Raw genomic sequence first — 27,906 nt, 5'->3', positions numbered from 1 at the left:
CTTTTTTCTTTTTCTTTTATGAATTTAATTTATTTAATATTTGTGTATTTTGTTGTTTCTATTTTCTCTCTTTCCTTTGTATTTTTATTTTTCGACTGTTTTTCTCCAATACAAGGACAAGAATCTTAGAATAGTATGCCCAGGTGGACTCTATGGAGTACTATTATTGGTATTATCTCCGTTACTAGTACTAAGTAGTATATAGTTCTAATTTCTATAATTATTCCATTCTATTATATCATCTGTCGATCCATACGGAGTACTTCTACTTCTGTACATCCCCAGATGCAAACCTCTGCCGTGCTTGGCGATCATCCTGTTCCCTGATCTACGATCAATACAGTGACTTCATTTCGGCACGCGGGAGCCGAGCATAAATACTCTACTTCTACTAGAGTAGTAAATCATAATATAATTCTTGTTACCTAGGTTAATGGTTAAATGTTCAGTGAATAAAATAATAAAATGCTGATGCCTCTGACTCAGTATAATGCAGTCATCTTTCCATAGCGCCACAAATGTCCTGAAACAGACACCACAAAAAACACGACCAAGCACAAGAAGCACGAAGCACAGAAATGGGGCCAAGAAACCAGGATTCCACGCTAGAAGCCTGGATTTTGTTCCAGAAAACTGCACTAACTCTGAAACTAGATAAGATCGTCTTTTCCTCCCACACAAGAGGCAAACAGTGGGATCGAGCGCATCATCGTCTGACCGCCGAATTACGATTCCCTACATACGAGGGGAGAGTGTACAAATGTACTATTGTACAACTTATCGGGGCCAATAATCCTTGCTCTACTTGGTATAACTGAATTAGAACTGGTTCTAGTGGAGTTCTGATTTTATTTTTTTTATTTCATTTTTTATTCCACTTTTCTCTTTGTATCAACCCAGCCCCCCTCTTCCAATCATGACTATCATTACTCGGTCAATATGTCCACGTTCAGGCCTCGACGCTAGAACATGCATAGAACACGCTAGGAAGTGTCAGCATACAAACTAAGCCGTTCAAGATCCGCGTGGGTTTGCAGAAATTCCCGCATTGATCTCCCCTCATGACGCTCTGAAGTCTCTTGAAGTCTCTTGAAGGCGGGGGCTGTGTATAGATTTGAACCAGTAGTAATGCGAGTTTCGAGGCTTGAAGCCATTCACAAAACTGCCTTGCCATGAAGTTCGTGTTTTTTTGTTTTTTTTATTCTAGGTTATACTTTTTTTAATTTCTCAATTTCTCAATTTTTGGATTCATTATTCTAATTATTATTTATTCCTAGAATGTTGTTTTTACGGAGTATTATGATGATTATTCCTCTAGCTTGCATCACTAGAAAGGTTACCACTTAACAGGGCATAAAAGAATCAACTTCCCCATGAATTATGGATTTCTTTTTTTTTCTTACTTTACTTACTTTACTACTTATGACCTCGATCTTCACAAGTTCTTTCATGCATTCCGCCCCCAAGTTAAACCAAGTTCATCCCCCCACAATTAACATTGGGGATCCCAGCTTCAGAAGGATTCGTACCGTCGTCTCACAATGGTAGGTCTTTTTATCCCCTGCGTCTTTTTTATCTTGTTTTATTTTATTTTTTATGTCTGCGTTTAATTCGTTTAATCATTTATTATTTTTTCGTATTTTATTTTATTATAGTCTAGATTTTTTAGAATTCTGATCCGAATCCTTTTATTTAGACTGCCATTCCACTTCAAGTTCCTTCATCCAAATTCGCCTCCAATTTCTCTACAACTTCGCCCGACATGCAATCCACTTTCCTTTATCGCGAACCTTCCTACTCAAGCTCTTCCTATTCCTCTTCTCCCGGCGATATGGATTTCTTTTTCTACGCCCCAACCGTCTATGACAAGTTATACGATGTCGATCCCAATTCATTCCCTTCTACCCCGGAATTCGCACCAGAATTTGTCTCGGAGCCAGGAAGCTATTCTTTTACAAGTGCGCCGACTACCACACAAGCGCAATATGTCTATCCTGGAACTTCGATCTACGATACATCCGTGATGGCTACTGGGTTTCCCAGCCCCGCCGCTAGTAGTAGTGGGGGAAGTTCATACGGGAGCAGTTTCAATATGCCGGAGGAAGTTCCAATGCCTAGTTATCCTATTATCCCAGGCGAGGAATCAGGACCTGAATCGCCACCCGCACCATCGAAGTGAGTTTCCATGGAGTCGAAGTTCAAGCTGAAGCTGGCAACAGCTGGATTTGAATTCATAGCTAATAATGACTAGACCCGCAAAGCCTTTCGCATGCGATAACTGCAGCAAGTGCTTCACTCGTTTCGCCGACTTGAAGCGACATCAATCCAGTGTCCATTTCCCTGTCTTCCGCAACTGTCCCGTCGATCACTGTTCTCGCAAAGGCAGCAACGGTTTCCCGCGCCAGGATCACCTCGTCGAACACTTGCGTTCTTACCACCATCTTGATGTCCCTAAAAAGCGCGCCTTGAAACGCTCTGCCAAGGAAATGGCTTGAGTCAATGTTGTGCGACCTTTTCTACATCCCCGCTTGTTTCTCTCCCATATTCCCATTTTCACATTCTCACATTGTTCTCTCCCATATTCATATACAATACCTACATGTTAACCCGATTTACGATTCACGATAGCCCTACCCTTTACCCTTGGTGTATTTTCTACTTTTTTTTCGCATGGATACTATGGACGGCGCGTCCGATGTTATTTTGTTCCTTATAGATAGTCTGGTTGGTTTTCATGTATAGAGATACGATTCTCCTTGAATTTCCTTGGTGTTTTACTTGGCTTGGTACAATAGACGAGACTATAGGTCAGGTTAGATGGAGTCTTTTGGGAATACCAGTTTCCTACAATTGATCAAATTATCATTCCGATAATATTGAATTTGAACTTCATTCGAGTCTTCCATTTTAAAATTCATAACGAGAATCCCTACTTCATCACTCTCCGTATTTTAACCTTTCTTTTTAACATGGATGAAATCCTTGAAATCCCTCAGGGTCCAGATCCCCAACTGAACTTAATAAATCTCAAAGACAATCACCCAGGTAGTCCACCTAAGTCGTGTCACGAATTGGAACCTGACTTCACTCACACAGAGACTGACTCGCACCCCCTGTACAACCCGCACTAACAGGAGAGACTACTTCACAAACCCATAAGCAGCACCGAGGAACTCCGGAGTCAGATGGCGACAAATCATATTGAGGGGATGCAATCCAGGATCCAGGATACTACAATGCCCGCTCATGGCGTACAACTACCAATCAGTGGAAGTGTATGGAAAAAGCAAAGAAACAAAGCAAATGAAAAGAAAAAGAAAAGAATAGCGTTAGTAAAGCTAGTCCAGGATCCTTCCGCATGGTTCTTCGGCCGACCAACCATTTAGGGATTAGGTGGTTATTTAGTTCAGGTACATTTCTTAGAAACACAAGTGTTATTTCACACAATAGGATGTCATATCCCTGGTTACTATGAATAGATCACTCTAGTTCATTATTCCAAGGTTCTTTATTCAAAGCTAATAGTACCAATTAACCAAAATCAGAAATGAAAACTGGATCCCAGGACTTTCTACTTCCATTGTAAAGGACATCTCCGTTGTCCATATCCAGACTAGTACTCACGGCTATCGTTGCTGTCTCGGGAATAGTCTGAATCCTTCTGCGCCGCTCGTGCAGACTGGTTTACCGGAAGCGTCGATCGCATCTGATCCTCCACACAGAATACCGGGACTGATCCACTAGAGCCACGAAGCAGTGGATTCGTGGGTTGCAGTACGGAGTGCATCGAGGATTTTAGCATTCCATAAGACTCCTACTCTTTACGTACTCATGCATATGTATGAAGTAACCGACTTTTGAGTCTTCTATTAAATTTCTAGAACCTACATGCAGGTATGCATGTATCCTGAATTACTTCTACTACCTAGTCTTTCGTATCTCGTATTCATTATCCTGCTCTGTCATTTGGACCCCATACTACAGCCGCTGAGCTTGACCAGATGAAAACTGCATAGAATCACGATGACTCGAGAGCCAGTGATTTCAAATACCTTACTGGGTTTAGTAAGTATAGTAAAGAATAGATACGGAGAACTCCGTTTCAAGTTATTCAAACCAGGCGCCTACTATACCTTAACCAGTAAACAGGATCTAGTGACATAGTCCAGCGTTTGAAGCGCCGTATCGCGTTTAACTAGAAGAATGGCCCCAATCGCCACGCGATCAACGTTAACCCCTGTGGCAATCTTGAACTAGTCGGCAAATATGGAGAATGCTATGTGGGTGCAATGCCAATGCTGACAGGAGTCCCGTTGCCGATCTAACGGCTCGTATAGGTCGAAAATAGAATTTTGTGGTGGTTGCACTGTCAATCACTATTAGATACTCCGTACTCCGGATGAGGCTGATAACCTGAGTTTCAAATGTGCTTGGTAATATTATTAGTAGTAGTGGAAGATGAATATAAGCATCGCTATTCAAAATAGTTGATATTCAAAGTATCTTGCCTCTTGCATTAAGCAGATGATAGACATTCGAATGATATCCCAAGAGAATGAACTTGATAATCATTTCTTACCCCCAAGATCCTTAAACTCCGTAAAACAAATCCCCGTCGCTTTCCCCATAGAATCAAACCCAACCCCCTCCTCTTTCAACCTTATCCTCTTCTCATCCCGAAACGAACCAACCCCAATATCCTTCTTCACAAATCCCTCCCCTTTATATCCACCCAACGATCCACCCGCCGCAAGGACACGGTGACAAGGAACCTCAGGTGCGAAAGGATTCGTGCGCATCGCATTCCCCACCGCTCGCGCGCTGGAGTTTAGGTACGTTGCCATGGCCGAGTATGTAGTCCAGCGACCTGGTGGTACGGAGAGAAGGACTCGATAGACGCGGCGGCGGTAGGGTGTGAGTGTTGGATGGAGGGAGATTCGGTGGAGGTATTTTTGTTGGAGTTGGGTGTTTGAGAGTTCAAGTTGTTTTGGTGATTTTGGGGATTTGGTTTGAGGTGAGTCTGGTGATTCTGATTCTGATTCTGGGGGATTTGATTTGGGTTCTTGGCTATCTGCGAGCATTTCATCTGCTTTTCTTTTGGATATCTTGGATATCATTTTGGATTGTGCCTTGAAGAGTTGGTTGATGACGTTGATCTGTGTTTCTGGTGAGTCTCTTATCGGTGTACGCGATAAGACGCGTAGACGCGACGAGGGTGGCTTACCAAGAAAAGTGAAGTTTTTGGTAATGCGGGACTGGTAAGAATATTCCAAGGTTGTGAAGTGTGAGTTTTCTTGCTTGAACAATGTGCTTTTTATAAAAGTTGGAAGGGTTCAAGTAGACATTGGAGCCTGGATTCGTTGTTCTCGATATGACCAATCAGAGCCGCGCTTGGAATTCCAAGCCTATGACCTAATAATGTGGAATAGACAGATCTAGAATGATATTGATTCTTTGGAACCCTCTATTCTCTATGGATTTTAATGGAGAATATTCATAACTTCATGATGCGGATGTCGAGTCTCTATCCTCAAGATCTTCAACTTGAAGTTCACACTGCCGCTTCAGACTTCAAGTTCTAGAATATATCGACAGGCTTACGTCGCCGCCGGCGTGACCACTGCACTCGAATCATGCTGAATCTACATGCTCCGCAATCGACACCTTGCCCGTTTCAGGATCCATCACGCTACCCTTCCCAGCAACAGCCTGCACCATACCGGGATTTTCAGCTTTGAGACGAGCGAAAGTCTTCTCCGCATCCCACGTCCACGGCGTCTTGGCCGCGAACAAAAGATCCATATCCTCCAGTGTTCGCTGGTTACTCTCGGGATACAAAGCCCAGACCATCGGAATGGTGATGACGTTGCTGGCAGCGAAGATATACAATGTCTTTTCATCAATGGCATCGAACATGACAGGACACAAAAGCGTCTAGTGAAGCTGACAGTCAGTATCTTTCCAAAACTCGAAAGAGAAGCCTAAAATGTACTCACCAGCCAACCATTTCCAATACTCCATCCAACGACACCCCAGGCATTTCCACGCGCCCGCACCGCCAGCGGAAAGATCTCAGCAGGGTATAACCAAGGTACCGTCAACCACGTCGCACCGAATGTCGAAGTGAAGATAAAAATCATCGAGGCTGCAGCCGCACCATATGAAGACGAGTGGGTAGTATTCCCAGCTGCTTTGGCGTTTATAGCGAGACGAGAGAAACCACCTGCTAGGAACATTGCAATGCCCTGGACTACTGAGCCCCAGTATAAGGTCCATCGACGACCAATGCGATCCAGAGTGAATACGCAGACCAGTGTGGCGAACTATATTTACCGTTAGCTGATAATCAAACTGGACTTCGAGTCGAAGTACGTACCATGTAGAAAATATTATTCAAACCGCTAATCCACTGACTCTTCATCGAATCAAATCCTGCAATAGTGAAAATCGTCGGAGCGTAAACGGTAACACCTGCAATTCCAACCCACTCCTGCATGATCTGCAACCAAATGACCAGTTGCACGCGACGACCGATATGCAAGTCTCCTGATTTGTACCCAAACAGCATTGAGAGGTACGAGTTGCCGTGGACGATGGTCTTTTCCATCTCGGCGATATTCTGGACATCAAGGAACTCCGCCTCTGCCCTGACCAAATCTTCTTGGCTACTTCCACGCAGACGTTGCAAGATATACCGGGCTTCTTGCTCTCGACCGACCTTTACAAGCCAGCGAGGAGACTCGGGGAAGAACCAGACAGCGAAAAACAGGATCACAAGGAAAATAATCTGGAAACCGATTGGAAATCTCCAGCGGAAGGGAGACTTCCCTCCATCTATGAAAGACAGGCCGCTAAGAATTGTTAGCTATGTGCAAGTAGCCTCGCGTGAGTTGAGAACTTACAACTCTAGCCAGTAAGCCAACACAACACCAAAAATATTCAAGGTGAATTCAATCGCGATGAATTGACCTCGCGAGGTATGCTCCGCCGTCTCTGTTGCCCAGACGGGGACAATCGCATTCAGAATTCCAGTACCAATACCGTTGACGAAACGGGCTTTCAGAATTAGTGTGCTGCATTATCTTCAAATTCTGCAATCTCACTCACCACATATCATCCAATCATGGTTCTGGGCTGAGCACTGCAGACTCGCACCCACGATAGCCCAGATTGTACCAACAGCAATGGACTTGATTCGACCTATCCGGTCACCTAGCCAGCCACCAAACAAAGCACCGAAAAGACTTCCCAAGTAATACACGGCAACAATTCCGCCCTTTAGCAGTGAGTTGGTGGTGACTACCGTTGTCTCGCCATTCTCCGTTGTTGTATATCCGAATTTCATGAGGTTGATATAGTCATCTGCGTTATTCACGCCCGACATCATTCCTTGATCATATCCAAAGAACAGAATTGACAGCGCCGCAATACAGTTGATCGCGATGAGAAGCCGACGCTTCTCCAACTTGTGGACGATATTCCATGGCGGGATGTTGTCACACATTTCGAAGTTAATTAGAAACCTGAAGATTAAAGAGAGCAGTAACAGCAATAGTAAGTTAGGTAATTCTTTTGAAAAGACAGACTAAGAACACCGTCTATAGAACAGCGTTGTCAAGAGGCCCGCAGTATAACGCTCAGACCAGCGGGGTAATGCAAACAAAATTCCGAGTCGCACGACATGCGCAAGATGGCAGATCACACCCTTTAAGGCCGAAGCCAAGCTTCATGACTCCTAGTACAAAAGGCTGCATGTCGGCATGGAAAGTTCCCCACGAGGACCAAGCGAGCTGATCCTATGCAAGCAAGGAGCGGCAATGTTCGATATGGTCATACTCCGGCGGGATATTAGTGAAGTAGGAAAGTCCTACCATGAGATATGGAGCTTCAACACTCCACAAACTGGAGAAAAACCGGGTCTAGGTGTTTGATTCGGTATGGGGAGAAAAATATCGAGCGGGGCCCTTTAGCCGGTTGGAACTCAAATCGGCAATCCGAGAGTAGGAGAATGACCGGAGCAGCCACAGGAATTTGGCCTTCAAGTCTGCGAGTTCAATTTGGTACCTGATACGACAGGGATGAATGCCAGTGCTTCTTCTGTTTCAAGCCTCGAAGCCAACGGTATGTATGCAATCTCCTGTCCGAGATGCCATGAGCATAGTCGGGCTATTCTTCGAATTCGTCATGACTATCCTGTGATTAACCCACCGGGCCATAAAAGGGATCATAGATGTCAATCGGCGGGACAAATGGATAGACCGTGTACTCCGTGTTGATCTGGTGCCGAATCACGAATCATAACCGGGCTTGGCATATCCCTTTCCACCACAAAGCCGGAGATCGAGCGACCCCAGACCCCAGACTTTGCGTACTCCCAGACTCTTTGCGTACTCGGCAAGCCGTCCCAGGTCTTGAGATTCAAGGACATAAAGTTCAGCCACATGGAGTTTCTCGATTTTTGCAAGATTAATGATAAACTTGAACCTGCTGTACTAACACAAGACTTAGAAGCAGGTCGCAGGTTTCTCCGGGGTTTGCAGCGAAAATCGGAGCCAGTACATGTAGATCGGAGTTGGGCCGAGCTAGAACCCCCCACATAGTGAAAGAGCTTTAATCATTAGTATCGTTAGTATCTGGTAAACATGAATCCCAGATCTGATAGAATTGAACCTATTCAGGTGGCATCTGTAGAGATTTGTTTGTGAAAACAAGTACGGCAAAATGTTAATCCTCGTTTGTAATTTGTAAAGGCGCAATTTCAACTGTCTACTTTCTTCAGCCTGTCCTCAACAACTGCCAGTGGTCACCTGTACTACAAGGACGTGGTTTCCAAACGCATCACTATCGCCATTTCATCACTCATCAAAACTTGAATTTACCCATTCCAACCTTGCAGCCACCATGGCATTGTCCCAGTCTTCTTGGTTTCATCAAGGCCCCATGCGCCGGCTTAGTGATACAGGCTCGGTCATCAACCTGACTCAACCTCAACCTACTAGCTGGGTTGTTCTCGACTCTCTGAAAGAAAATGTTTCGCAAGTGGCCAAACACAAAGTGACACCCGATGCACCATCATTCGCAAGTTTAAAATTGCGATATACTAACAGCGAGAAAACCGCCAATGCCATTATGCGCATTTACCTTCAAATTCCATATACCAATACTGAACTTGAGCCACCTACAACTCGAGCTTCCCAGGCCTCACCCTTCAAACCGAAGGAACTAACCATATATCAGATGCTCAGTGAAGACCCTGGTTTACACCAAAACTCCTAGCCTACAAGGAAACCACCCAGCCTGAGGACAATCTTCAAGCTATCCCCGGTGGGTTTCTTATCTTTGTGGTCTGGCAACTCTGACCAGGAGTCTCTCTTGAAGATCGGCCCCCATTCCGGCTGGATATATGGGAGCAAGACGCGATCATTGCAGCTTTTCAGGACAAACTAATGTATGTTATATCACTTTGCAATACGAACGATACATTAATCAATACCTATATCATTAGAAAGATTTGTCGCCTTCACATTTGGCCAGGTCACATAAAAATGAAGAATATTCTCTGGGATAAGGAAAAGCAAAAGGTGGCCTTGGTGGGGGTTGGGAACTGCCAAATTGTCGACGAGGGGAAATGGAAGTATGTAAAGGAATCCCATGAACGCTTGATGGACAGACTCAAGCTGAGACGCCAGATGCTTGATGCTTGAAAATGGGAATATCTCACTGGGAAATGTGTTAATCTTGGTGTATGAGCATGGCCTTGATAACTATTGCACTCCCAACTCAAAATCGGTAGCCTTTAGTGTCAATTGATACAGTACGTGAGAGAAGAAAAAATTTAACTTGCACAAACTTGATTCATGATTCTCTTTTTTACTACTGTGTAGAGAAAGATCAATATGATGTCATTGTATACAAAACCACATGCAGATCCTCACTCACTACCTAGTCACTCTAACTTGGAAGCTCCGAATAACCGTTACCCTTGTCTAGGTATACATGCAGTATACATGCAGATAAACAGAATAGGACATGGCTTATGAACCCGAGGTAATCCAAGGTCATCAGGTAAGAAGAAATCGCGCTAATCAATGGTGTTTTTATAAGTATGAAGCTTGGCTTCCTTTTCTCACCTGCCCAAAGGCCATCATCTTCGTTCGTCTTGTCTTGCTTTGCATAGCTATATGCTACCGCAGCTTGCAATACCCTGAGAACAGTCCGACGTCTCACTCTTGTACCTCCCAAGGTTCCCTTCTTCGCTGCTACATACCTGAGTACTCAGCACCGTCAGTATGCACACTGGAAAGATCGACAAGCTCTTGTAAATACAGTTCTGAAGGTCTCTCAGCATTTTTAAAAGCCTTCATCAACCTCCTAAAGCCTCCCTCGAGTCCTCCTTGGAAGGCAATCGATTCACCTTAGTGCACCCTGCGAACCCAGACCTATATGCTGGTACTGTGGATGACACGACAATCAAAACAGAGAACGTCGGCGCAACCTGGTTTCCAAAACACTTTGAGCCCAAAATCCCCATATCCGACGATCAACATGTTATCATTCATCACACGATGGCTCATATATCCTCGGCGATGGTCATATAGCATCTTGCGGCTTCATGGCCCAGAAATTCCTTCGACACACACCAACCAGCTACGTCCTGTCCCTCCAGTATCGACTCGCCGGCCAACGAAACTGTCGCTTCCCAGCGCAACTTCAAGATGCCATCTCCGCATATCCCTATATGCTACACACGTTACGAATTCCATCATCGCAAATCATCTTAAGTGGAGATAGTTCAGGAGGAAATCTCGTCCTTGCGCTTTTACGATATATCACACAGTTCAAAAATTATAAACTTCTCCCAGCACCAAAACGTATTTGGATTTGGTCACCCTGGTGTGATGTTCCTGCAGCTTAGGATCCTGCAGGCTAGGTGCAGAACCCGAACTACAAGACTGAGTACATACCGGCCTCGTTTCCCGCCTGGGGTGCGAAGCTCTTCATAAAAGAGTTGGAAATAACTTCGTGGATTGAGGAGTATCTCGCTCCGTAAAACATTCGTTTCTTTTACCTTCTCCCGTTCTATTTGCTGTTGGCGGCCAGGAGGTTTTGGCTCAGGATGTTCAGGATCTTGCAAGTAACTTTGCGAAGTTAGCCGGGAATGAATCGTCGGTGGAGCTCTACGTAGAGAAGCTTGTGCCCCATGATGCTCTGATGATTGGGTGGATTATGGGGTTCCAGGAAGAGACGCTTCGATGTGCTGTCAAGGCCGGGGATTTCGTGTAGCGTGTAGAGGTAGCTGAAAAGCCAACGAACATATTGTGAGATTTTTGTATAAATAAATTCCAGAAATGCGGTCATACCTTATGTCGAGCCCGTGAATTCATCACTCGTTATACTCTGGAGTTATACAAGTAGACCTTTGCCATCTGTAGTCCACACGCCGTGAAGCATTTCATGTATCCCACCGTCAGACATAAAGAGAATGCAGTTTGACTTAGGATTCAACTTTTGAAATACCCTGGCAATCACCAGATAGCAATGCCATTCTGGACAAGGTCTAGATGATTTAGTTTTAATACTATCATGGAAGGAGTAAGAGATGTGGAGGGTGTAAGGTGCTTAATTGATGAAGTATCTGAGGTAGAAAGAGAATAGGCTGTAGCTTGAACAGCAAGAACACTCAGAGCAGCGAACCCAACAGCAAACAGGAAAGAATTTGATACAGGTAAATTGATGTTCCACCCTCCAAGTCCACCGACCACTGCCCTCGTCACCTCTCGCAGCCCCTAGGGAAGCATTTCCTAGGAAGTAATTCCTTCGCGGCACTCTTCACTGGGAAGTGTCTCTTAGAAAGAGCGGCAATCCCTCTATAGTACAACTTAGGAACGACCCTCTGAGATTATCCCATCCTTGGAGCAGAAAACCCCCTCCACCACCCCCCCTCCTGAATGTGACCGATTTCATGCCTCGCCGCCCCCACAATGAAATGACCGTTAGACAACCCAGACAGGGAAGTGAACGAATTTTGACCACTGCTATAGAGCTATGTAAAGTTGAAGCACTGCCACGCTAAGCAGGACCCGTCAACGCGAACACCATCTACCGGCGAACCGGCGGGTAGACACTCATGGGAACATCGGAGCGCAGGAGGAGGCAACAAGTTCATAGATATTTGGTGGGCCCCAGAGCCTTAATAAGCAGGACCCGTCAACACATCAAGCCCCAGGGGACCATCATTTGCTCATGGGAACATCGGATTAAGGTTGCAAGCAACGCTCAGTATAACTGTGAAGTCGCAGCATCAGATCATCATGCCGGTTGTGGGTCCTCGCATCACACAAGGGAAAATCCACCACCCCCGAGCTCCTTCTCAGCAGGTGTCGTCGAAAACCAGCTATCTAACTGATCACCCTCTGGCCTGGGTTATGTGAGGTTGGATGTGGTGAATGGTTGACCAGGCAGCAGAAGGGATAACCATAGGAAGGAGGCATCTATAGATGATGTTAGTATGTTTTTCTGTGAGGGATGTAGTGGTGGTACCTGTTAAGCCTGAGCTTCCCGAAGTGAGAGGGCTCACCAGCCAGCAGAAACAGAAGTATCAGAGCCATCTGTTGAGTGGGATCACCTGGGTTGGGATGAAGTTGGATAGGTGATGGGGAGTGTTGACTGTTGTTGGCTGGTGCCTGGTGGCCAAGTGTAATTGAATGATTGTTGTTGGAATCTCGGATATTGATAGGTGAATGAATATTGATACATGGATGGATGGATGGATCCATGTTCCTTGATGTGGATCGTTTGAAGGATAGATAGATCTATATTGATGCATATTGATTGATGGATGGGTGAATGAGTGGAGGTGTCCATGTTGATGCTTGTTGAGGAACGGGTGGCCAGATGAATTCATGTTTTGAGCCATGATGATGAGCAGTGTCAAGGTGGTTGCCTGGTAGGGAGGTCAGTGAGGTTACGCAGAGAGGGATCATCAACAGGGCAAACTTTTATCAAAAGTGAAGTTATGACAGAGTAAGGTCATGTGAGTGGAGTCATGTCATGCTGCTGGGCCACGTTAGTTGAGTGAGCCATGGAGGGGATACCTGAAGGGCTGTATCAACGTGTTGAAGTCATGTGAGGATGGTGAGGTCAGCCAACTGAGTGACCTCGTGTGACTGGGATGGTAGAAGAGGATCAACAAGAGGCTGAAGAAGGAATGATGATCAAGGAAGGTCTTGATGAAGAGTGGAGTTTGAAAAATGAAGTGGAGAGGAAGTTGGGGAAAGAAGGAAAGAAGAATTGAAATGGAGGGAGATCCCATGAATTTATACCCTGGGGAAAGGGCCCCAAGATCACGCAGTTCCTAATTGGGAAACGCAAGCGAAGAAGGCGAAGTGAGAGATTGATCTTGCGCAAACAATGAAACCACAGCCAACTCGCCATAGTAAACAATGTTTGCTCGCTGCCACACCTCTCACTCTGAATCAACCAATAGGACACCAGGATCAGAGATTCGCAATTCCAAATCAGGATCGTTAAGCGAGATCGCTGCGACTTCAGACCAATTCACCTGGTGATCCTGATCTTGATGCGACTGGCTTGATCCTGAGGTGTCAAATTCCTTTTCAATATGATTCTTCGCCTCAACTACATTTACTGATCCTAGAACAGGCCTATGCATTCTATTCAGTCTAAGAAAACATGGTGCTTTTCCTAAACAAGTAGTTCAGATATTGAAACTACCAAAGCCCATTTTCAATCTTGGAACCTGTTGACATTTGGTGCATGTGGTTGACCGGCGAACTCCTACTATAAGCTTGAAATCGACATTCTCGACTTTACTAGTAAACATTCAGGTGCAGGTTCCAAGTTGATTAGCTAAGTGAGGAGAGTATATAAAATTCCTTTCAGGAAGCCCTGGAGGAGCTGCCAGTGGATCTACTAGTAAGTACTAGTAGCACTTGAGCAGTCGAGTGTACGTAGATATATTTGGAGTATCAAAATTTGAACCTTGGAATATGGATGTAGCTTCCAACACTTTGAAGTGTTTGAGTACTAGTACGTACTACTCGTGCTATGGATGTAGTAGGTATGTAGTATTCATCTACTCCAGGCTGGCGCCCACTCATGTGCGCTCTTCAAAATGTTGAAAAGAATACCTTGGTACAGATGCTTCCAGTACTTGAATGCTTGATTCAAACGTGAATTATCGAATTTCCAAAGAAAAGCCCCGTACTAGTACTACTACATATGTAGCACCTGCGCAGTATCGAATATATATATATATCATACTACTAGTACACATGTAGTATGTAATAGTAGGGTCCTAAGTTTGAACAATGTCCACCTGGGCAGTCCTCTGAGTCCGAAGATTCGTGCGAAGATTATGCAAAAGAAAATGAAGGACAAAAAGGCATTAATTGAGCGCTTGTATGATGCAATAACTTGAAAAGGATTAGTATACTTTTGGAAACGTAAGAAACATGCGAATGTCAGGTTTGAAATGATATTGGTTAATAGAACATTCACGTTTGAACATTGAAAGTCGTAGATATATTACTCAAGGACATGGCTCGTGGCCGGGGCCTTGAATCATCAACTAGATGTTAGTTTTAGCATGAATCCAAATGTGGATTTAGATAATAGGCCATGAAGATGGATGCAGATACATAGAAATTGGAACAAGAACATCCCCGGATCCCGAGTATAACCGTGGAAGGCGGAAGCGGCAAACGTCATGCTAATTCCATGTCCGCGGGTATTCAACATAATCTGGGGCCTCCAGTGAACGCTAAAATAACGCTATTGCACTGTTCCCGGGGTAAGATCTGGCCGGGCAGGTGGAGAGCGGAAAAGGTCTTCAGGCTTCCCGTGGCCATGCTCTTGAGTATATAGAGGGACTCGGAAGAACTGTTGGGATTCGGAGAACTTTCAAATTTGCTTGACCTCGTAGCTCTGAAGCCCAAAAAAAAACCCAGTATCCTCATTATCCAAGCTCTCTGGCTTCATAATCACTCTTCTCTTCCTCTTCTCGGATCCCCCAAAGAATAAAACCAGTTAAAAATCGGCATTGTCATCCGGTAAAGTGCCCAGGTGGCTTACCGGGAGGTCCCGACTGGCTTACATAACCTGCCAATCTCAAAATACCGCAAAGCTCAGTCCTCTCTCTCCCGTTGAGATCCAACATCTGTTTCTGCGCAACTCCTTCACCTCTTTTTCTTGGAGGCTTGACCACCTGTTGTATTTCTTTTGCCTTTCTTTTTAATTCCCCATAATCGGTATGTTCCGCGCCGTCCTTCCCCGAGCTGCGCCGCGGGCCAGCCTCCGCGCCTGCGGACCTAAGGCTGTCTCAGCTACCTTCATCGCTCCCTCCATGCTCCTTGTTAGCCGCTCAAAGCGTGGTTACGCCTCTGATGCTGGTGAGTTTCTTGATTCCCCCAGGTTTTCCACTATTCACAGACTTTCCTTGTCTTTCCGGACGCGATTGCTGATTTCCCGGCCCCCGGTCAACAGGAGAGCACGATCTGGTTATCATTGGTGGTGGTGTCGCTGGTTACGTTGCCGCTATCAAGGCTGGTCAGGAGGGCCTCAAGGTATGATATCATCGAATCTATCGCTTCTCTGTGCATTGGGTGTCAAAATTGACATGCCGATCGGTGGACACGTACTGACTGAATTACCATCTTTGATAGACCGCCTGTATCGAGAAGCGTGGAACGCTCGGTGGTACCTGCTTGAACGTCGGCTGCATTCCTTCAAAGTCTCTCCTCAACAACTCCCACCTTTACCACCAGATTCTCCACGATACCAAGAAGCGCGGTATTGAGGTCGGCGATGTCAAGCTGAACCTTGCTCAGATGCTGGAGGCCAAGAACCAGTCCGTTCAGGGTCTGACTAAGGGTGTTGAGTTCCTCCTCAAGAAGAACGGTGTTGACTACATCAAGGGTGCTGGCTCCTTTGTTGATGCGAACACTGTCAAGGTTGACCTGCTCGATGGTGGTGAGCAGACTGTGCGCGGAAAGAACATTCTCATTGCTACCGGCTCTGAGTACACTCCCTTCCCCGGCCTGAACATCGACGAGAAGCGCATTATCTCTAGCACTGGTGCTCTTGAGCTGCAGGAGGTCCCTAAGAAGATGGTTGTCATCGGCGGTGGTATCATTGGTCTGGAGATGGTATGAAGTCATTTTTATTCTGGCCGTGCGGTGATCAGTTACTAACTGTATTTTTTTTAGGCTTCTGTCTGGTCCCGTCTCGGCGCTGAGGTTACCGTCGTTGAGTTCCTTGGCCAGATCGGTGGCCCCGGTATGGATGCTGAGATCGCCAAGCAGGCCCAGAAGATCCTGAGCAAGCAGGGTATCAAGTTCAAGACCAACACCAAGGTCGTCAATGGTGATGACAGCGGTGCTCTCGTTAGCCTGAACATCGAGGCCTCCAAGGGTGGTAAGGAGGAGACTCTTGACGCTGATGTCGTTCTGGTCGCCATTGGTCGTCGCCCTTACACTGAGGGTCTGAACCTGGAGAGCGTTGGTATCGACAAGGACGAGCGTGGCCGTCTGGTCATTGACCAGGAGTACCGCACCAAGGTCCCCCACATCCGTGTTGTTGGTGATGTTACCTTCGGCCCTATGCTGGCCCACAAGGCTGAGGAGGAGGCCGTTGCTGCCATTGAGTACATTAAGAAGGGCCACGGCCACGTCAACTACGCCGCCATTCCCAGCGTTATGTACACCCACCCCGAGGTCGCTTGGGTTGGCCAGAACGAGGCCGAGGTCAAGGCCTCCGGTATTAAGTACAACGTCGGCTCTTTCCCCTTCAGCGCCAACTCCCGTGCTAAGACCAACCTTGACACCGAGGGTGTTGTTAAGTTCATCGCTGATGCCGAGACCGACCGTATTCTCGGTGTCCACATCATCGGCCCCGGTGCTGGTGAGATGATTGCTGAGGCTACTCTGGCCATCGAGTACGGCGCCTCCAGCGAGGATGTTGCCCGCACATGTCACGCCCACCCTACTCTCTCCGAGGCTTTCAAGGAGGCTGCTATGGCCACCTACTCTAAGCCCATCCACTTCTAGACGTGACGCGGTCGTGCCATTGTCTCTCTGATATCCTCTCCATGTACTACTTTCTGGAATTCTAGTCTAGCCTCGCTAGCAACTACATGTAGCATTTCATGTAATCATTTCCTATGTCCTTTGTTTTTCTCTAAACAAAATAGAATATTTTCTGCAAATAGCGGATTCTCCCTTGTCATTTAACACTCGGAATTGAAGTTTTATGAAATCATTGAACTAGCAGAATGTTTTGCTATGGTCCTAATCTGGACCCCGGTGAAGCTAAAGGGTGACACCTACCATTCCACCACCTGAAATCGCCACTTATATTAGCCCCAGAGTAAAGAGACCCTAAGCATCAAGTATTCAACAGATGTGTTTAGATATCCTGGCTCAGAACGTGCCGTAGCGTAGGCGATGTACACCAACAACACGAGTTCAAGTTATAACTCTGCGAATGTTGATGCTTCGCCAGGAGTAAATGGCCAAGAATGAATCTAATTCTTACATATCAGTAAAGGATGAGGCATGGATAACCACTGGCACTGGCAATAATCAACTGACAAGATAAGAGAAGGTGCTACTAGTGCGGAGAAACTTGGCAACCTCGGAATATGAGGGGAAGTCCAGGCGATCAGCTCTGGAACGTTGATAAGCATTTAGTCTCACCGTGATAATAGAGCTCACCTGCGTATACTGGCTCTAATTCCAAGGATGCCCATTTAATCCTGCACCTTTTCACCCGTGATTCTCACCACAATTATTCTCCTCCCAACCTCTTACTTCAACCGATGCAATATCAAGATGGCGCCATCATCCCTCACCCACAACTCCTCTCTCCTCATTATTGGAGCTGGTACTTGGGGCTGCTCTACAGCGCTGCATTTAGCTCGCCGCGGATATGAGAATGTGACTGTTCTCGACCCTTACGCGGTACCATCACCGATTGCAGCTGGGAATGACGTGAATAAGATCATGGAGCACAAGGAGTTGAAGAGTAAGCAGAAACCTGATTCCTCGCAATGCAAGATTGGCTAACAAACCCTGAATTTCCAGCGAAGGATCCAGACGCGCGAAGCGTTGCATCAGCAACTTGCAGTCGAGCAGCATTACAAGGCTGGAAAACCGATCCAGTGTTCCAACCATATTTCCACGAAACCGGATTCATCGTTTCAGGACATACACCAGCCTTGATCCGACATATCAAGGAAGAGGAAATCGATCCCACAGACGCGAACTTCACAAAGCTGGAGACGGCAGAAGACTTCCGAAAAACAATGCCACCTGGTATCTTGGCGGGAGATTTCCCAGGCTGGAAAGGCTGGCTCAGCACTGATGGGGCTGGTTGGATTCACGCGCGCAAGGCAATGGTTTCTGCATATACCGAAGCTCAACGGCTAGGCGTCACATTCATCACTGGATCGCCATCCGGAAAAGTGGCAACATTAGTATACGAAAATGATGATGTGATCGGTGCTCAAACAGAGGATGGGTTCATCCATCGTGCAGACCATGTTATATTAGCTGCAGGCGCAGCTAGCGATCGCTTATTCGATTTCGAGAAACAGTTACGCCCAACCGCTTGGACATTATGCCATATCCAGATGACGCCCGCGGAAGCACAGCAGTACCGAAACTTGCCAGTGTTGTTTAATATCGAGAAGGATTCTTTATGGAGCCTGATGAAGATAAGCATGAGCTTAAGATCTGTGATGAACATCCAGGCTATTGCAACTTCGTTTCGGATCCTCTGCATAATGGAGAGACTCGAAGTATTCCCTTCGCTAAGCAGCAGATTCCTATTGAGGCAGAGGCACGAGCAAGGGACTTTCTGAGAGATACGATGCCATACCTCGCAGAGCGGCCACTTACGTTTGCTAGAATTTGCTGGGATGCGGACACACCTGACCGGGCATTTTTGATTGATCGACATCCTAAGTATCGTTCTCTACTTGTTGCAGTTGGGGGATCCGGGAATGGTGCAATGAAGATGCCATCTATTGGTGGGTTTATTTTTGCTGCATTGGAAGGAACTCTACAATCCGAACTCAAGGGCGTTTTCCGATGGAGGCCAGAAACGGCGGTGGAGCGAGATTGGCATGCAACACAAAATCGCTTTGGAGGACCATATAAAGTTATGGATTTCCAAAGTATTCATAATGATGAATGGACGTGGATAGAGGATGGCAGTACGTGAAAGATGAATACTGTCTCTTCAATACTCTCAATTATAGCTCATTGATCAATTTCCTAAACCCGAAGATATTCAACAAGGAAATACTATAATTTACTCGCTCGTGAACGCGCAAGCCCCCATATCCCTCGGAACAATATCAGCCTCAGGTCTGATATCAAAATCAAAGATATCCATGGGAACGCTCAAAGTAGTACAAGCATTGGGAATATCCACAATCCCAGCAATGTGGCCCTGGACAGGGGCACAACTCAAGAGGAGATAAATCTGATAATCATCATATCCATAGCGCCTCAGATACTCAATAACCCTCAGACAAGTCTGGCGGTACGCAACCGTAGCATCAAGATAATGCTGCTTGCCATTCTCATCGACCGAGAATCCCTCAAAAGTGAGATACCGACCCGGACCAAATTGAGGCTCAACTGGACCAGCATGAAAGATGGGAGACTTCATACTCAGTTTCGCCATGCCGTTCTTGATCACGGTGAACTTCAGTGTGATAACGCCTGCCATCTCAATCGCGCCGCAGAATGAGATTTCACCATCACCCTGCGAAAAATGTAGATCTCCAACAGAGAATTTCGCACCTGGGACGTGAACTGGAAGGTAGATTTTGGAGCCTCGGGAGAGGTTTTTGATATCGCAGTTACCTCCATGCTCGGGACGACCCTATCACGATTCGCACGGTTAATGAGGCATTGCTCAGATTATGAGGAATGGAAACGTACGGGAATAGTTCGAGCTCCTTCTCTGGCCACCTTCGACTTGACATCCTCACCGGCACTTCCAGCGTGAGCATTTGTCGGGTTTGGTGGCTGCGCGACGATACGATCTGCGACTGTGTTTGCCGCGATTAGCTCACCCTCTCGGCGGTTCCATTCGGCTAGAACCTCGGCTGAGGGAGCACATCCCAGGATACCAGGATGAATCAAGCCGGCGAATCGAACATGTGGAATGTGGCGGGAAGAGCAGAAGATTCCCTCAAAATCCCAAATCGCTTTAGCCCTGTGGTGAGGTTGTTAGAGTTTTGTCAGCAGGAGGAAGATGAGAAACGTACGCATTGGGATAAATCTCATCCAGGAAACCACCACCATTCTGGCGATCGAAGATACCGGTAAATCCCCATGGCTGCTCTTGGAAAGGCTGAACGTCTTGGATCTCAACCAAGAGGACATCTCCCGGCTCAGCTGTTTCGATCTCGAAGGGACCTGACAGGTAGTGAATCTGGGTGAGGTCGACATTCTTAACATCGTCGGCTGAGTCGTTGTTCTTGATCTGGCCACCAGTCCAGTCAAGACATTCAATCTTGACTACCTCGTTATTGGCAATTTTACCATAGGCTGGAACTGCAAGATTCAAGAGACGTCGTTTAGTGAGGATACTTTGGTTCAGCAATGCTGATTCACTCACCATCTGGATGCCATCGATTCTACACAGCGAGAACTTGTTAGATCATGTTCCATTTACAAGCAGATTTATTCGAGATGCTTACATGTAAGCCGGGCTGCTGACTAGCATGCTTCTCCAGATCAACCTTCAAAGCGGTGCGAATTCCCTTGATACCCATAATTATCAGTGACAGGTTCCCAGTTACGCAGCTTGACTCGGATATGTCGGTATGTATGAAAGGCCTTCAACTCGGATTATATCGATCAAAAGAGATTAAACACAGTTTTTCATAAATATCAAAAAGATGAAGGGCGTGAATGTGAAATACGAGGTAGAGATAAGGACCTGTTACTCCGCACCTCCGCAGAGGGGTAAAGTATCCTATCTCCAGTAGCTTTATCGCTGCAATCTGAGCGCTCATCATCGGTTGTTTTACCCCAATGCTGCAGCCTATCAGCTCTTATTGGACTAGCTAAGGCCATCGTTCACTGTGAATCCCACCCTCTATGCTGTGTTACGCAGCGGGCATGTCAACTGATGCCTGAGGCAGGAATTTGATATATCCAGTTGGTTCAACCGACTGGAAACTGATGAAGTAATGTTTGTATAGCGGGTTCCGTGATGAATCTGATTGAATAGATTGATAGATTCAAAAGTGCTTGAAACGTTCGAAATCAATGAACAACAAATCGACCCAGGAGTCGATCTGCTCGACAGGTCATGATACTACCTGAGGTAAGGAGACCAATGAGGCCCCCAATCACCAACCATAATGACACATGTGCAGTATTATGAGAAAGTTCAAAATTGAAACATCTTCAGACAAAGTGTCGATCTGAATTTCTGAATAACGGCAAATCCCGACTCTACGTAAGTTATGCCTCTTGTCGCGGTGCAGGCATAAGTCCCGAGGTCCGAACGCGTGGAAAAGTCCCCACATATCATGGCATGTTTCAAGTGTGGTGCGGAGTAGAATCGAAACCCGTATTAACAGGGTTCACAATTGAAACCGTTACTTCGGCACGCCTGAGCTAACAGGGCGTCTATTCGTTACATTTTACTCGATACTCACAAGTAAGTTTTGGCGATAGATCAATTCTGAGAATTGTTTGATGACAGGTTGACATTAGGAAGGAATATTCTGGAATTTGGAAATTTCCAACAAGGCTGAGCTTCTGATGGATACGTGGCTCAATGGACCCTGATATTGAAAGCTGATCAACATAGCCTCCAAGACATAATCTACGCGGGCTCTCCGAGTCGAGAGCGATCTTTTCTTTCAAATATTCAGATTTCAACCTAATTTGAGACGTGTCTTGCCTGGTGGCTGAAGAGCTTAGGTGGCTACCATCCACAAAGATGACGATTGAACCTGTCATTCAGGTGAAGACTTTTCTCCTTACGTCGATCATACCACAGAAAAGTTGAGATGTTTGGAGTACGGAGTAGATGGGGGACCCTACGGAAAAAAGGGACTCGCCCCGCTGAGCTTTCGTACATCGGGATAAATCATCCATAGGGTGTTCGTGGACTGGATTCTGAATGGCCAGTTGCCTTGGATATTACGGAGCACATGTGCAATGTCCAGGGCTGGACCTGTTCCTTCGCGGCCCTTGTGGGTCAGTTCGAGGGCAGTACCGGGACTCCGCAGTGGAAGCCCTCCAGGGACGCATGCAATATTCAGGTTATGTGCATGTGTATTCAATTAACCAAGTGTCAAGTGTCGGCAAAACCCGCGGAATAATTCACGTCATGGATGAAAAAGACCGAAGCAAGATTCTTTAAACCGAATGGTAATAGGGATGATGTGGCCCTCGATAGATCTTCAATGGGTTTAACCTATAGGAGAACTGGCTAGGCCGATGGCGACGTGGGTCTTCTTGGCAGCGGGCCATGAGTACGACATGTAGTAATCAGATTCAAAGTGCAAATGTTGGAAAAGAAGGGAAATGTGAGAGAATAGAGATTGAATGAATTAATTCTAGGGATTAAATAGCTATCATATAGCCGGGTCAATTACCATTCAACCATCCAGCGTCTATAGAGGTAATATGATTGATAGTACAACATAGTAGCTGCCGCGATCTTCCCCCAGAGCGGGTCCATGAACCACAAGCATTCAGCCATCAAGGTAATGATTGGCCGTTAAATTAAGAGACCTTGTTAAGCAAAAAGCCCATATGCATTTTTCGGGTTCAGTTGGATTTTTGGGGTTCGGGATTGGGCCGTATTATAGTGGTTCCCCCCAACACCTTCGCCACGTAAGCTCATGCGCATATCGTTTCAGTTTGCCGCAATACAAGAAGTCACGATGCGGTTCAAAGGATCTCTGATCTTTTTTTTCTCCTTGTACGCACCTCTGCCATGCGCAATGACCCGTTTCTACCCTCAATATGCTAGGTCGCTTGTCGGTGCCGTTATCCTAATCTTTTTAACCGGCGTCTTCCTGTATCAAGGAGGAGAAAATTCCCCAGTCAACTTTTTGAGCCATCATAAAGGTCCCGATTGTAATGTGGATCTCGAATTCTTGAGATCTTTCGGGTATAATGAGACGGTAGACTATGCGCGATGGAATATTCAGGTGGTGCCGTCTCCAAAGTTCAGCCAATTTTCAGATTCACTCGACTTTGGTGAACCCGTCTTCAATGAGCTTGATCTGGGCGGAAACGAAGAATGGGATAGATTGAACGCGTCGCAATGTTCATCTACCATGACTGTGGAGGCTCCCATGCCTAAGAAACCCGTCGATGCATCTCATATTATGTTTGGTGTAGCTACCACGATGGAACGACTAAATGATACCTTGCCGGTTTTCTCTCGCTGGGCGAGCGGAACAAACGCGCGAATTATCTCAATAGTCGAGAGAGATCATACCCGAAGTCTTTCAGAACTCGTCAAACACGCCGAGGATCTCGCCATCAATCTGCATATCATTGAAAGCGACGAACCATTCCTGGATCGGTACTATATGCTCACGCGAACAATGCTGGAATTGCACGATGGGCACACAGAATGGGCTGTAATCATCGACGACGATACATTCTTCCCCTCTATGGATGGTCTTGTCACAGATCTCGCTACCTACGACTCAAGTAAACCATATTATATTGGAGCCCCGACCGAGAACCTGCAACAAATGGCCACATTCACATTTATGGCGTACGGCGGTGCCGGAGTATTCCTTTCAATTCCCTTACTGAAGGAGATCGATCAACACTACGATGACTGTTACGACAACAAGGACACCGGCGATAAGCGCGTTGCTTGGTGTGTTTATACGTACACCAATACCAAACTTACCTGGGACCGACGTCTCTTCCAACTTGATCTCACAAACGATGGGTCAGGCTTCTACGAAGCCGGTCGAGAACTCCCTCTGTCATTGCACCATTGGAAATCCTCCGACTGGTACCCTGTGGACATTCTCAACATGAGCAAAGTCTCTGATGTCTGCGGTCCAGACTGTCAACTACGGAGATGGAAGGTCACTGATCAGTGGTACTTCATCAACGGATTTTCCTTAGTGAAATATTCCTCTGCCCCCTCGCTGGAAGAGTTGGCCTCTATGGAACAAACATGGGAATACTACCGATGGACTGAAGACGATAACTACGGGTTTAGTTTGGGTCCATTGCGTCCACGGGATAACAAGAAAGTGTCGTACCGTCTTAAGGGCGCTATCTCTGAAAGACATCGTGTGCGACAGGTATACATGCGTGAGCCGGACCGCACAAATCGATTAGAGAGGCCGCAGGTGCTGGAAGTTGTTTGGACGCGGACATAGTTGGAATTTTTGAACATATTGTCCAAGACTTGCTACATCACAAGTCATGTAAATAGCAGATGATACATATAAAGATTTGAAATTAGCGACTTTATTCACATCAAGTACAAGCTTTTGCAACAGGATTGTGTAGATCATTGAATGAGTCTGTTCAATATAGAACGCTCTACACATGGGAGGTGTTCTAACAAATGATAGTTCAACCTGTAACTATTCCACTCGTTGCAATTTTCAACAAGAACAGAACTTCGTTGGGCTCGGGGTGTGTGCATTTGGGAATCACCCCGGTCCCTGTCCTTTCACGCGCAACCCGGAGCCCTCGGAAGGCAGATATCAGAATTTTGCTCGCATATCACGTCATATAGCGTGATGCAGAAATACACAGTTAGTGGAATCTTAACCTCTTCAAACTTGGAAGAAGGTTTGCGGGGAAGTGCATACACCGGGAGATCGGGTAAAAATTTACGACGCGTCAGGTTGATCATTTGCCAGGTCGGAGTCTAGAACTAAAACGGGACATCCGTGAAGGACCTTGGAGTAACATGGAACATGATGATGTGACTTTGAATTCAATTGAAGAGTTTGACACTAAAGCATATACCGAAAGCCCTTCTGTAACCGGCGAGCGGCAGCAATATCAATTCCTTCAGCATCAGCTGTGACCTGCAGGCGTCTTAACTCCTTTTCAGTGAGTTGTATCTCTCCACTCTCATTCTCCAATCTTTCCTGGCGTTTATTAAGCATTCTGAGATTGAAGTATAGGACCATAGCAGAAAGGCCACTGAGTGATTGCAAGGCAATGCAAATGCCTAGTGCCACTGGGTAGTGCGACCCTTGTGAACTGTAGTAAGTAAACGGAGTCCAGATCGAAGCCGAATTTCCGATGGAGTTGAAGAAGGCATAAGCAGCGGCTCGTTTGGCAGGAGGTCGAGGCATAGATGTTGCCATCCAGGAGAAGAGAGTACCGTTTTGAGCAAATGTAAAATTCATCAAGAAGAGAGAAAAATAGCGAGGGCCAAATGAGTCCGTTGTCATGAAAATGATGAATCCGGCGATTGTAATAGGAATAGGATAAACGAAGAACCAGAATCGCATACCAAATTTGTCGGATAGCCAGCTGTGGAAAAGACTATAGAATACCATAAACACATATGGTGGCGCGACTAATAATAGGGAGATGGTGTTGTTGTACCCCAATGTCTCTGCTAGTGTGGGAAAGAAATACTGGAAACCTCCCCCACCGGCGATGCACATATATGCGAACGATAAAATGTATGTTTTGATGTCAGTCAAAGCCATTTTGAGACCCTTGAGTTGACTAGTTCCCGAGCCCCCTTCGTCATCAATGTCGGCTTCAGCAGCTTCGATAGCCAATCTTCGAATTGCGACAGCTCTCATCTCGGGTGAAAGCAATCGCCAGGTATCGGGGAAATCGGGTAGGATGAAGCATATAGCAATTCCGATAAAGCAGGTGATTGACCCTTCAATAATATAAAGCCATTGCCAGGCAGCCATTCCTCGCTTACCAGCAAGTCCAGTAAGGATACCGGCCGCAATGAGGTTGCCGAATGCACCACTAATCAGAGAGCCGGAATAGAACAGGCTCATACGAAAAGCCAACTCGGCGCGAGTATACCACTTGGACAGGTAAAACAGAACTCCGGCAAAGAATGGGGCCTCTGGGGGAAGAATGAGCATCTGAATAATGTTTTCCAAGAACAGAGAACCTACCAACAAGTCCCAGGATGAAGCGACAAGCCACAATTCCTCCATAGCTTGTGACCTGGCTTGTGCATGCAGAGACCAGCCCCCATGCAACAACGAAGAATCCAAGATAGAGAGATGGTCGGCCCATATAATTTAGGAGGAGGTTGGATGGTACCTGCATCAGGATGTATGCAACGAAGAGAATGGAAAGACCGGTCTGATACTGCTGACCATCGAGATTGAGATCAGTCATCAGACCTTGAAGTTTGGCGGCGGCATAATTGTTGCTGAAAAGCAATGAGAGTCAGCGATGAGTGGCCCAATTGGTAAAGAACCTCAGGCATGGAAAGAATCTGAGAGATACATGCGCATAGAAATAATGGAACACGAGATCATCTCAGGATGAAAGAAGTTCAAGATACTTACCGGTCAATATAGTTCATCAGATAAACCAAAATAACTAAAGGCATGATCAAGAAATCTATGCGACGTCGAAGCTTTATCTCAAGCACCTTTTCCTCAGGGCTGAGACAAGCCAAGTGTACCGTTTCCTCATGGGTCATCTCCGCTTTCTCTCCCATCACGTCGGCGTCTGAAATGATATTTTGGCCGTGTTCCATGATGGGCATAAAATGCGTCAATGGACAGGACAGTGGCACTTCCAATGTATTCTGAGATACTTCAGCTCAAGTTTGAATAACCGGGACTTTATATACTTTATCTAAGAGGCGGCTTATGGCTAGTTGGTACAAATCATCGCGCTGGTCATAGCTTTCTTTGTTTACTACATAGATAGTAGGTCATGAAATCCGGGGATCTGCGGGGAAACGCGGGGATACATGGAGACCTACGGCCCAACCCCGGACTATGTGAATCATCTCACAAGTGATGCCTAGTGAAATCAAGCTCAAAGAAGCTTTCATTTGTGGAATATATAAGATGAAAAGCCAATTTTGCCAATCTTGATCCTTCTTCATGCAATGTTTCTCCACAGACTGCTGTGGATCAGGCTTGGCTGGCTTTTAACTGGCGGGAATTTTGGGTAAAGGAGAGCTGACCGCGGATTCTTCTCCATCTCCGTTGATTATCCCTTAGCTTTTCCAGTAGGAAGAGGATTCAAGTCGGATATGACTCCATGAACCCTGGGATCTCATGGAAAAATGAGGGTCTGGTTGACGAAGCGCTTTGGATCTGGTCCATTCAATTACCGTTAAATGATTTGATGTGAGGTTGACTTCCACTTTATACTAGGGTCCATAAGAGAGAAATAGACCCAAGCGTTCACTATACATATGTTAGCTCCCATATTTGGCAAGCCGAAAACATAGGGAATGAGTCTTCTCTTACTGGCATGGCTGGTCGGTAGAATTCAATGCCAGCCTTGACAATGATAGTGTGGGATTTTTCATTTCAATACATTCATTCCTCTTAAGATGTGGTGACCCTGAGTGGAATCGTAACTTCTGAATTGAAGTCGTCAGTTGATGACTTTATCGTGGATGCTGCGTAGATGCACAGTGGGTCTGACTGGTAGGAGGTTGCCCACCGTAATAGGAATCCTTCACACCACTATTGCCGTCTGGCAATCAGCGATCGCTGTTGGACAAGAGACCTGCTGCATTTATTTACTTCAAACATCTTAAGTACTTTGATATCATTTGAATTCATCCGAATAAAATTTGCTTTAGTCATACATAGTGCACACTGCCCCGGGATAGTGTGGATAGAAATCCGATTACGTCGGTGGATTTCCGACGTCCGGACGGATTTCCCCGCAAATTCAT

General features: G+C 46.1%; 12 protein-coding genes across 12 annotated transcripts; 7 read left to right on the top strand and 5 right to left on the bottom strand.

The window, feature by feature from the left end:
* Positions 1-1,762: 1,762 nt before the first annotated feature.
* On the top strand, positions 1,763-2,495 carry N7483_007317 (uncharacterized protein; the record flags this gene model as incomplete). Its single annotated transcript, XM_057090754.1, has 2 exons — positions 1,763-2,175; positions 2,252-2,495. 2 exons carry the CDS (start codon positions 1,763-1,765, stop codon positions 2,493-2,495), a joined length of 657 nt encoding a protein of 218 aa, XP_056945495.1.
* Positions 2,496-4,568: 2,073 nt separating this feature from the next.
* Positions 4,569-7,504, bottom strand: N7483_007316 (uncharacterized protein; the record flags this gene model as incomplete). Its single annotated transcript, XM_057090753.1, has 6 exons — positions 4,569-5,067; positions 5,663-5,934; positions 5,997-6,323; positions 6,377-6,851; positions 6,903-7,056; positions 7,108-7,504. The coding sequence occupies 6 exons, from the start codon at positions 7,502-7,504 to the stop codon at positions 4,569-4,571; spliced, it is 2,124 nt and encodes a 707-aa protein (XP_056945494.1).
* Positions 7,505-8,288: 784 nt separating this feature from the next.
* N7483_007315 (uncharacterized protein) lies at positions 8,289-8,598 on the bottom strand (the record flags this gene model as incomplete). The annotated part of the gene is given in 2 exon segments (XM_057090752.1): positions 8,289-8,487; positions 8,498-8,598. The coding sequence occupies 2 exon segments, from the start codon at positions 8,596-8,598 to the stop codon at positions 8,289-8,291; spliced, it is 300 nt and encodes a 99-aa protein (XP_056945493.1).
* A 303-nt stretch (positions 8,599-8,901) lies between these two features.
* N7483_007314 (uncharacterized protein) lies at positions 8,902-9,359 on the top strand (the record flags this gene model as incomplete). Its single annotated transcript, XM_057090751.1, has 2 exons — positions 8,902-9,256; positions 9,277-9,359. The coding sequence occupies 2 exons, from the start codon at positions 8,902-8,904 to the stop codon at positions 9,357-9,359; spliced, it is 438 nt and encodes a 145-aa protein (XP_056945492.1).
* Positions 9,360-10,029: 670 nt separating this feature from the next.
* Positions 10,030-10,354, top strand: N7483_007313 (uncharacterized protein; the record flags this gene model as incomplete). Its single annotated transcript, XM_057090750.1, has 2 exons — positions 10,030-10,065; positions 10,178-10,354. 2 exons carry the CDS (start codon positions 10,030-10,032, stop codon positions 10,352-10,354), a joined length of 213 nt encoding a protein of 70 aa, XP_056945491.1.
* A 258-nt stretch (positions 10,355-10,612) lies between these two features.
* N7483_007312 (uncharacterized protein) lies at positions 10,613-10,915 on the top strand (the record flags this gene model as incomplete). Its single annotated transcript, XM_057090749.1, has 1 exon — positions 10,613-10,915. The coding sequence occupies one exon, from the start codon at positions 10,613-10,615 to the stop codon at positions 10,913-10,915; it is 303 nt and encodes a 100-aa protein (XP_056945490.1).
* A 1,508-nt stretch (positions 10,916-12,423) lies between these two features.
* Positions 12,424-12,776, bottom strand: N7483_007311 (uncharacterized protein; the record flags this gene model as incomplete). The annotated part of the gene is made up of 2 exons (XM_057090748.1): positions 12,424-12,491; positions 12,578-12,776. 2 exons carry the CDS (start codon positions 12,774-12,776, stop codon positions 12,424-12,426), a joined length of 267 nt encoding a protein of 88 aa, XP_056945489.1.
* Positions 12,777-15,271: 2,495 nt separating this feature from the next.
* On the top strand, positions 15,272-17,066 carry N7483_007310 (dihydrolipoyl dehydrogenase; the record flags this gene model as incomplete). The annotated part of the gene is made up of 4 exons (XM_057090747.1): positions 15,272-15,410; positions 15,505-15,584; positions 15,684-16,166; positions 16,227-17,066. The coding sequence occupies 4 exons, from the start codon at positions 15,272-15,274 to the stop codon at positions 17,064-17,066; spliced, it is 1,542 nt and encodes a 513-aa protein (XP_056945488.1).
* Positions 17,067-17,849: 783 nt separating this feature from the next.
* Positions 17,850-19,242, top strand: N7483_007309 (NAD(P)/FAD-dependent oxidoreductase; the record flags this gene model as incomplete). The annotated part of the gene is made up of 3 exons (XM_057090746.1): positions 17,850-18,042; positions 18,102-18,688; positions 18,724-19,242. The coding sequence occupies 3 exons, from the start codon at positions 17,850-17,852 to the stop codon at positions 19,240-19,242; spliced, it is 1,299 nt and encodes a 432-aa protein (XP_056945487.1).
* Positions 19,243-19,332: 90 nt separating this feature from the next.
* On the bottom strand, positions 19,333-20,809 carry N7483_007308 (acetamidase/formamidase family protein; the record flags this gene model as incomplete). The annotated part of the gene is made up of 5 exons (XM_057090745.1): positions 19,333-19,911; positions 19,971-20,247; positions 20,300-20,588; positions 20,653-20,671; positions 20,735-20,809. 5 exons carry the CDS (start codon positions 20,807-20,809, stop codon positions 19,333-19,335), a joined length of 1,239 nt encoding a protein of 412 aa, XP_056945486.1.
* Positions 20,810-23,002: 2,193 nt separating this feature from the next.
* N7483_007307 (glycosyltransferase family 31 protein) lies at positions 23,003-24,415 on the top strand (the record flags this gene model as incomplete). Its single annotated transcript, XM_057090744.1, has 1 exon — positions 23,003-24,415. One exon carries the CDS (start codon positions 23,003-23,005, stop codon positions 24,413-24,415), a length of 1,413 nt encoding a protein of 470 aa, XP_056945485.1.
* A 588-nt stretch (positions 24,416-25,003) lies between these two features.
* Positions 25,004-26,742, bottom strand: N7483_007306 (permease of the major facilitator superfamily; the record flags this gene model as incomplete). Its single annotated transcript, XM_057090743.1, has 3 exons — positions 25,004-26,094; positions 26,147-26,409; positions 26,549-26,742. 3 exons carry the CDS (start codon positions 26,740-26,742, stop codon positions 25,004-25,006), a joined length of 1,548 nt encoding a protein of 515 aa, XP_056945484.1.
* Positions 26,743-27,906: the final 1,164 nt, after the last annotated feature.

The sequence above is a fragment of the Penicillium malachiteum genome (assembly GCF_028827825.1).
Source record: "Penicillium malachiteum strain IBT 17515 chromosome Unknown utg000003l:1.0-4950554.0:1.0-4952489.0, whole genome shotgun sequence".
NCBI classification, from domain to species: Eukaryota; Fungi; Ascomycota; class Eurotiomycetes; order Eurotiales; family Aspergillaceae; genus Penicillium; species Penicillium malachiteum.
The sequence above is the reverse complement of the archived record's forward strand: the minus strand, read 5'-3'. Positions and strand labels throughout refer to the sequence as shown.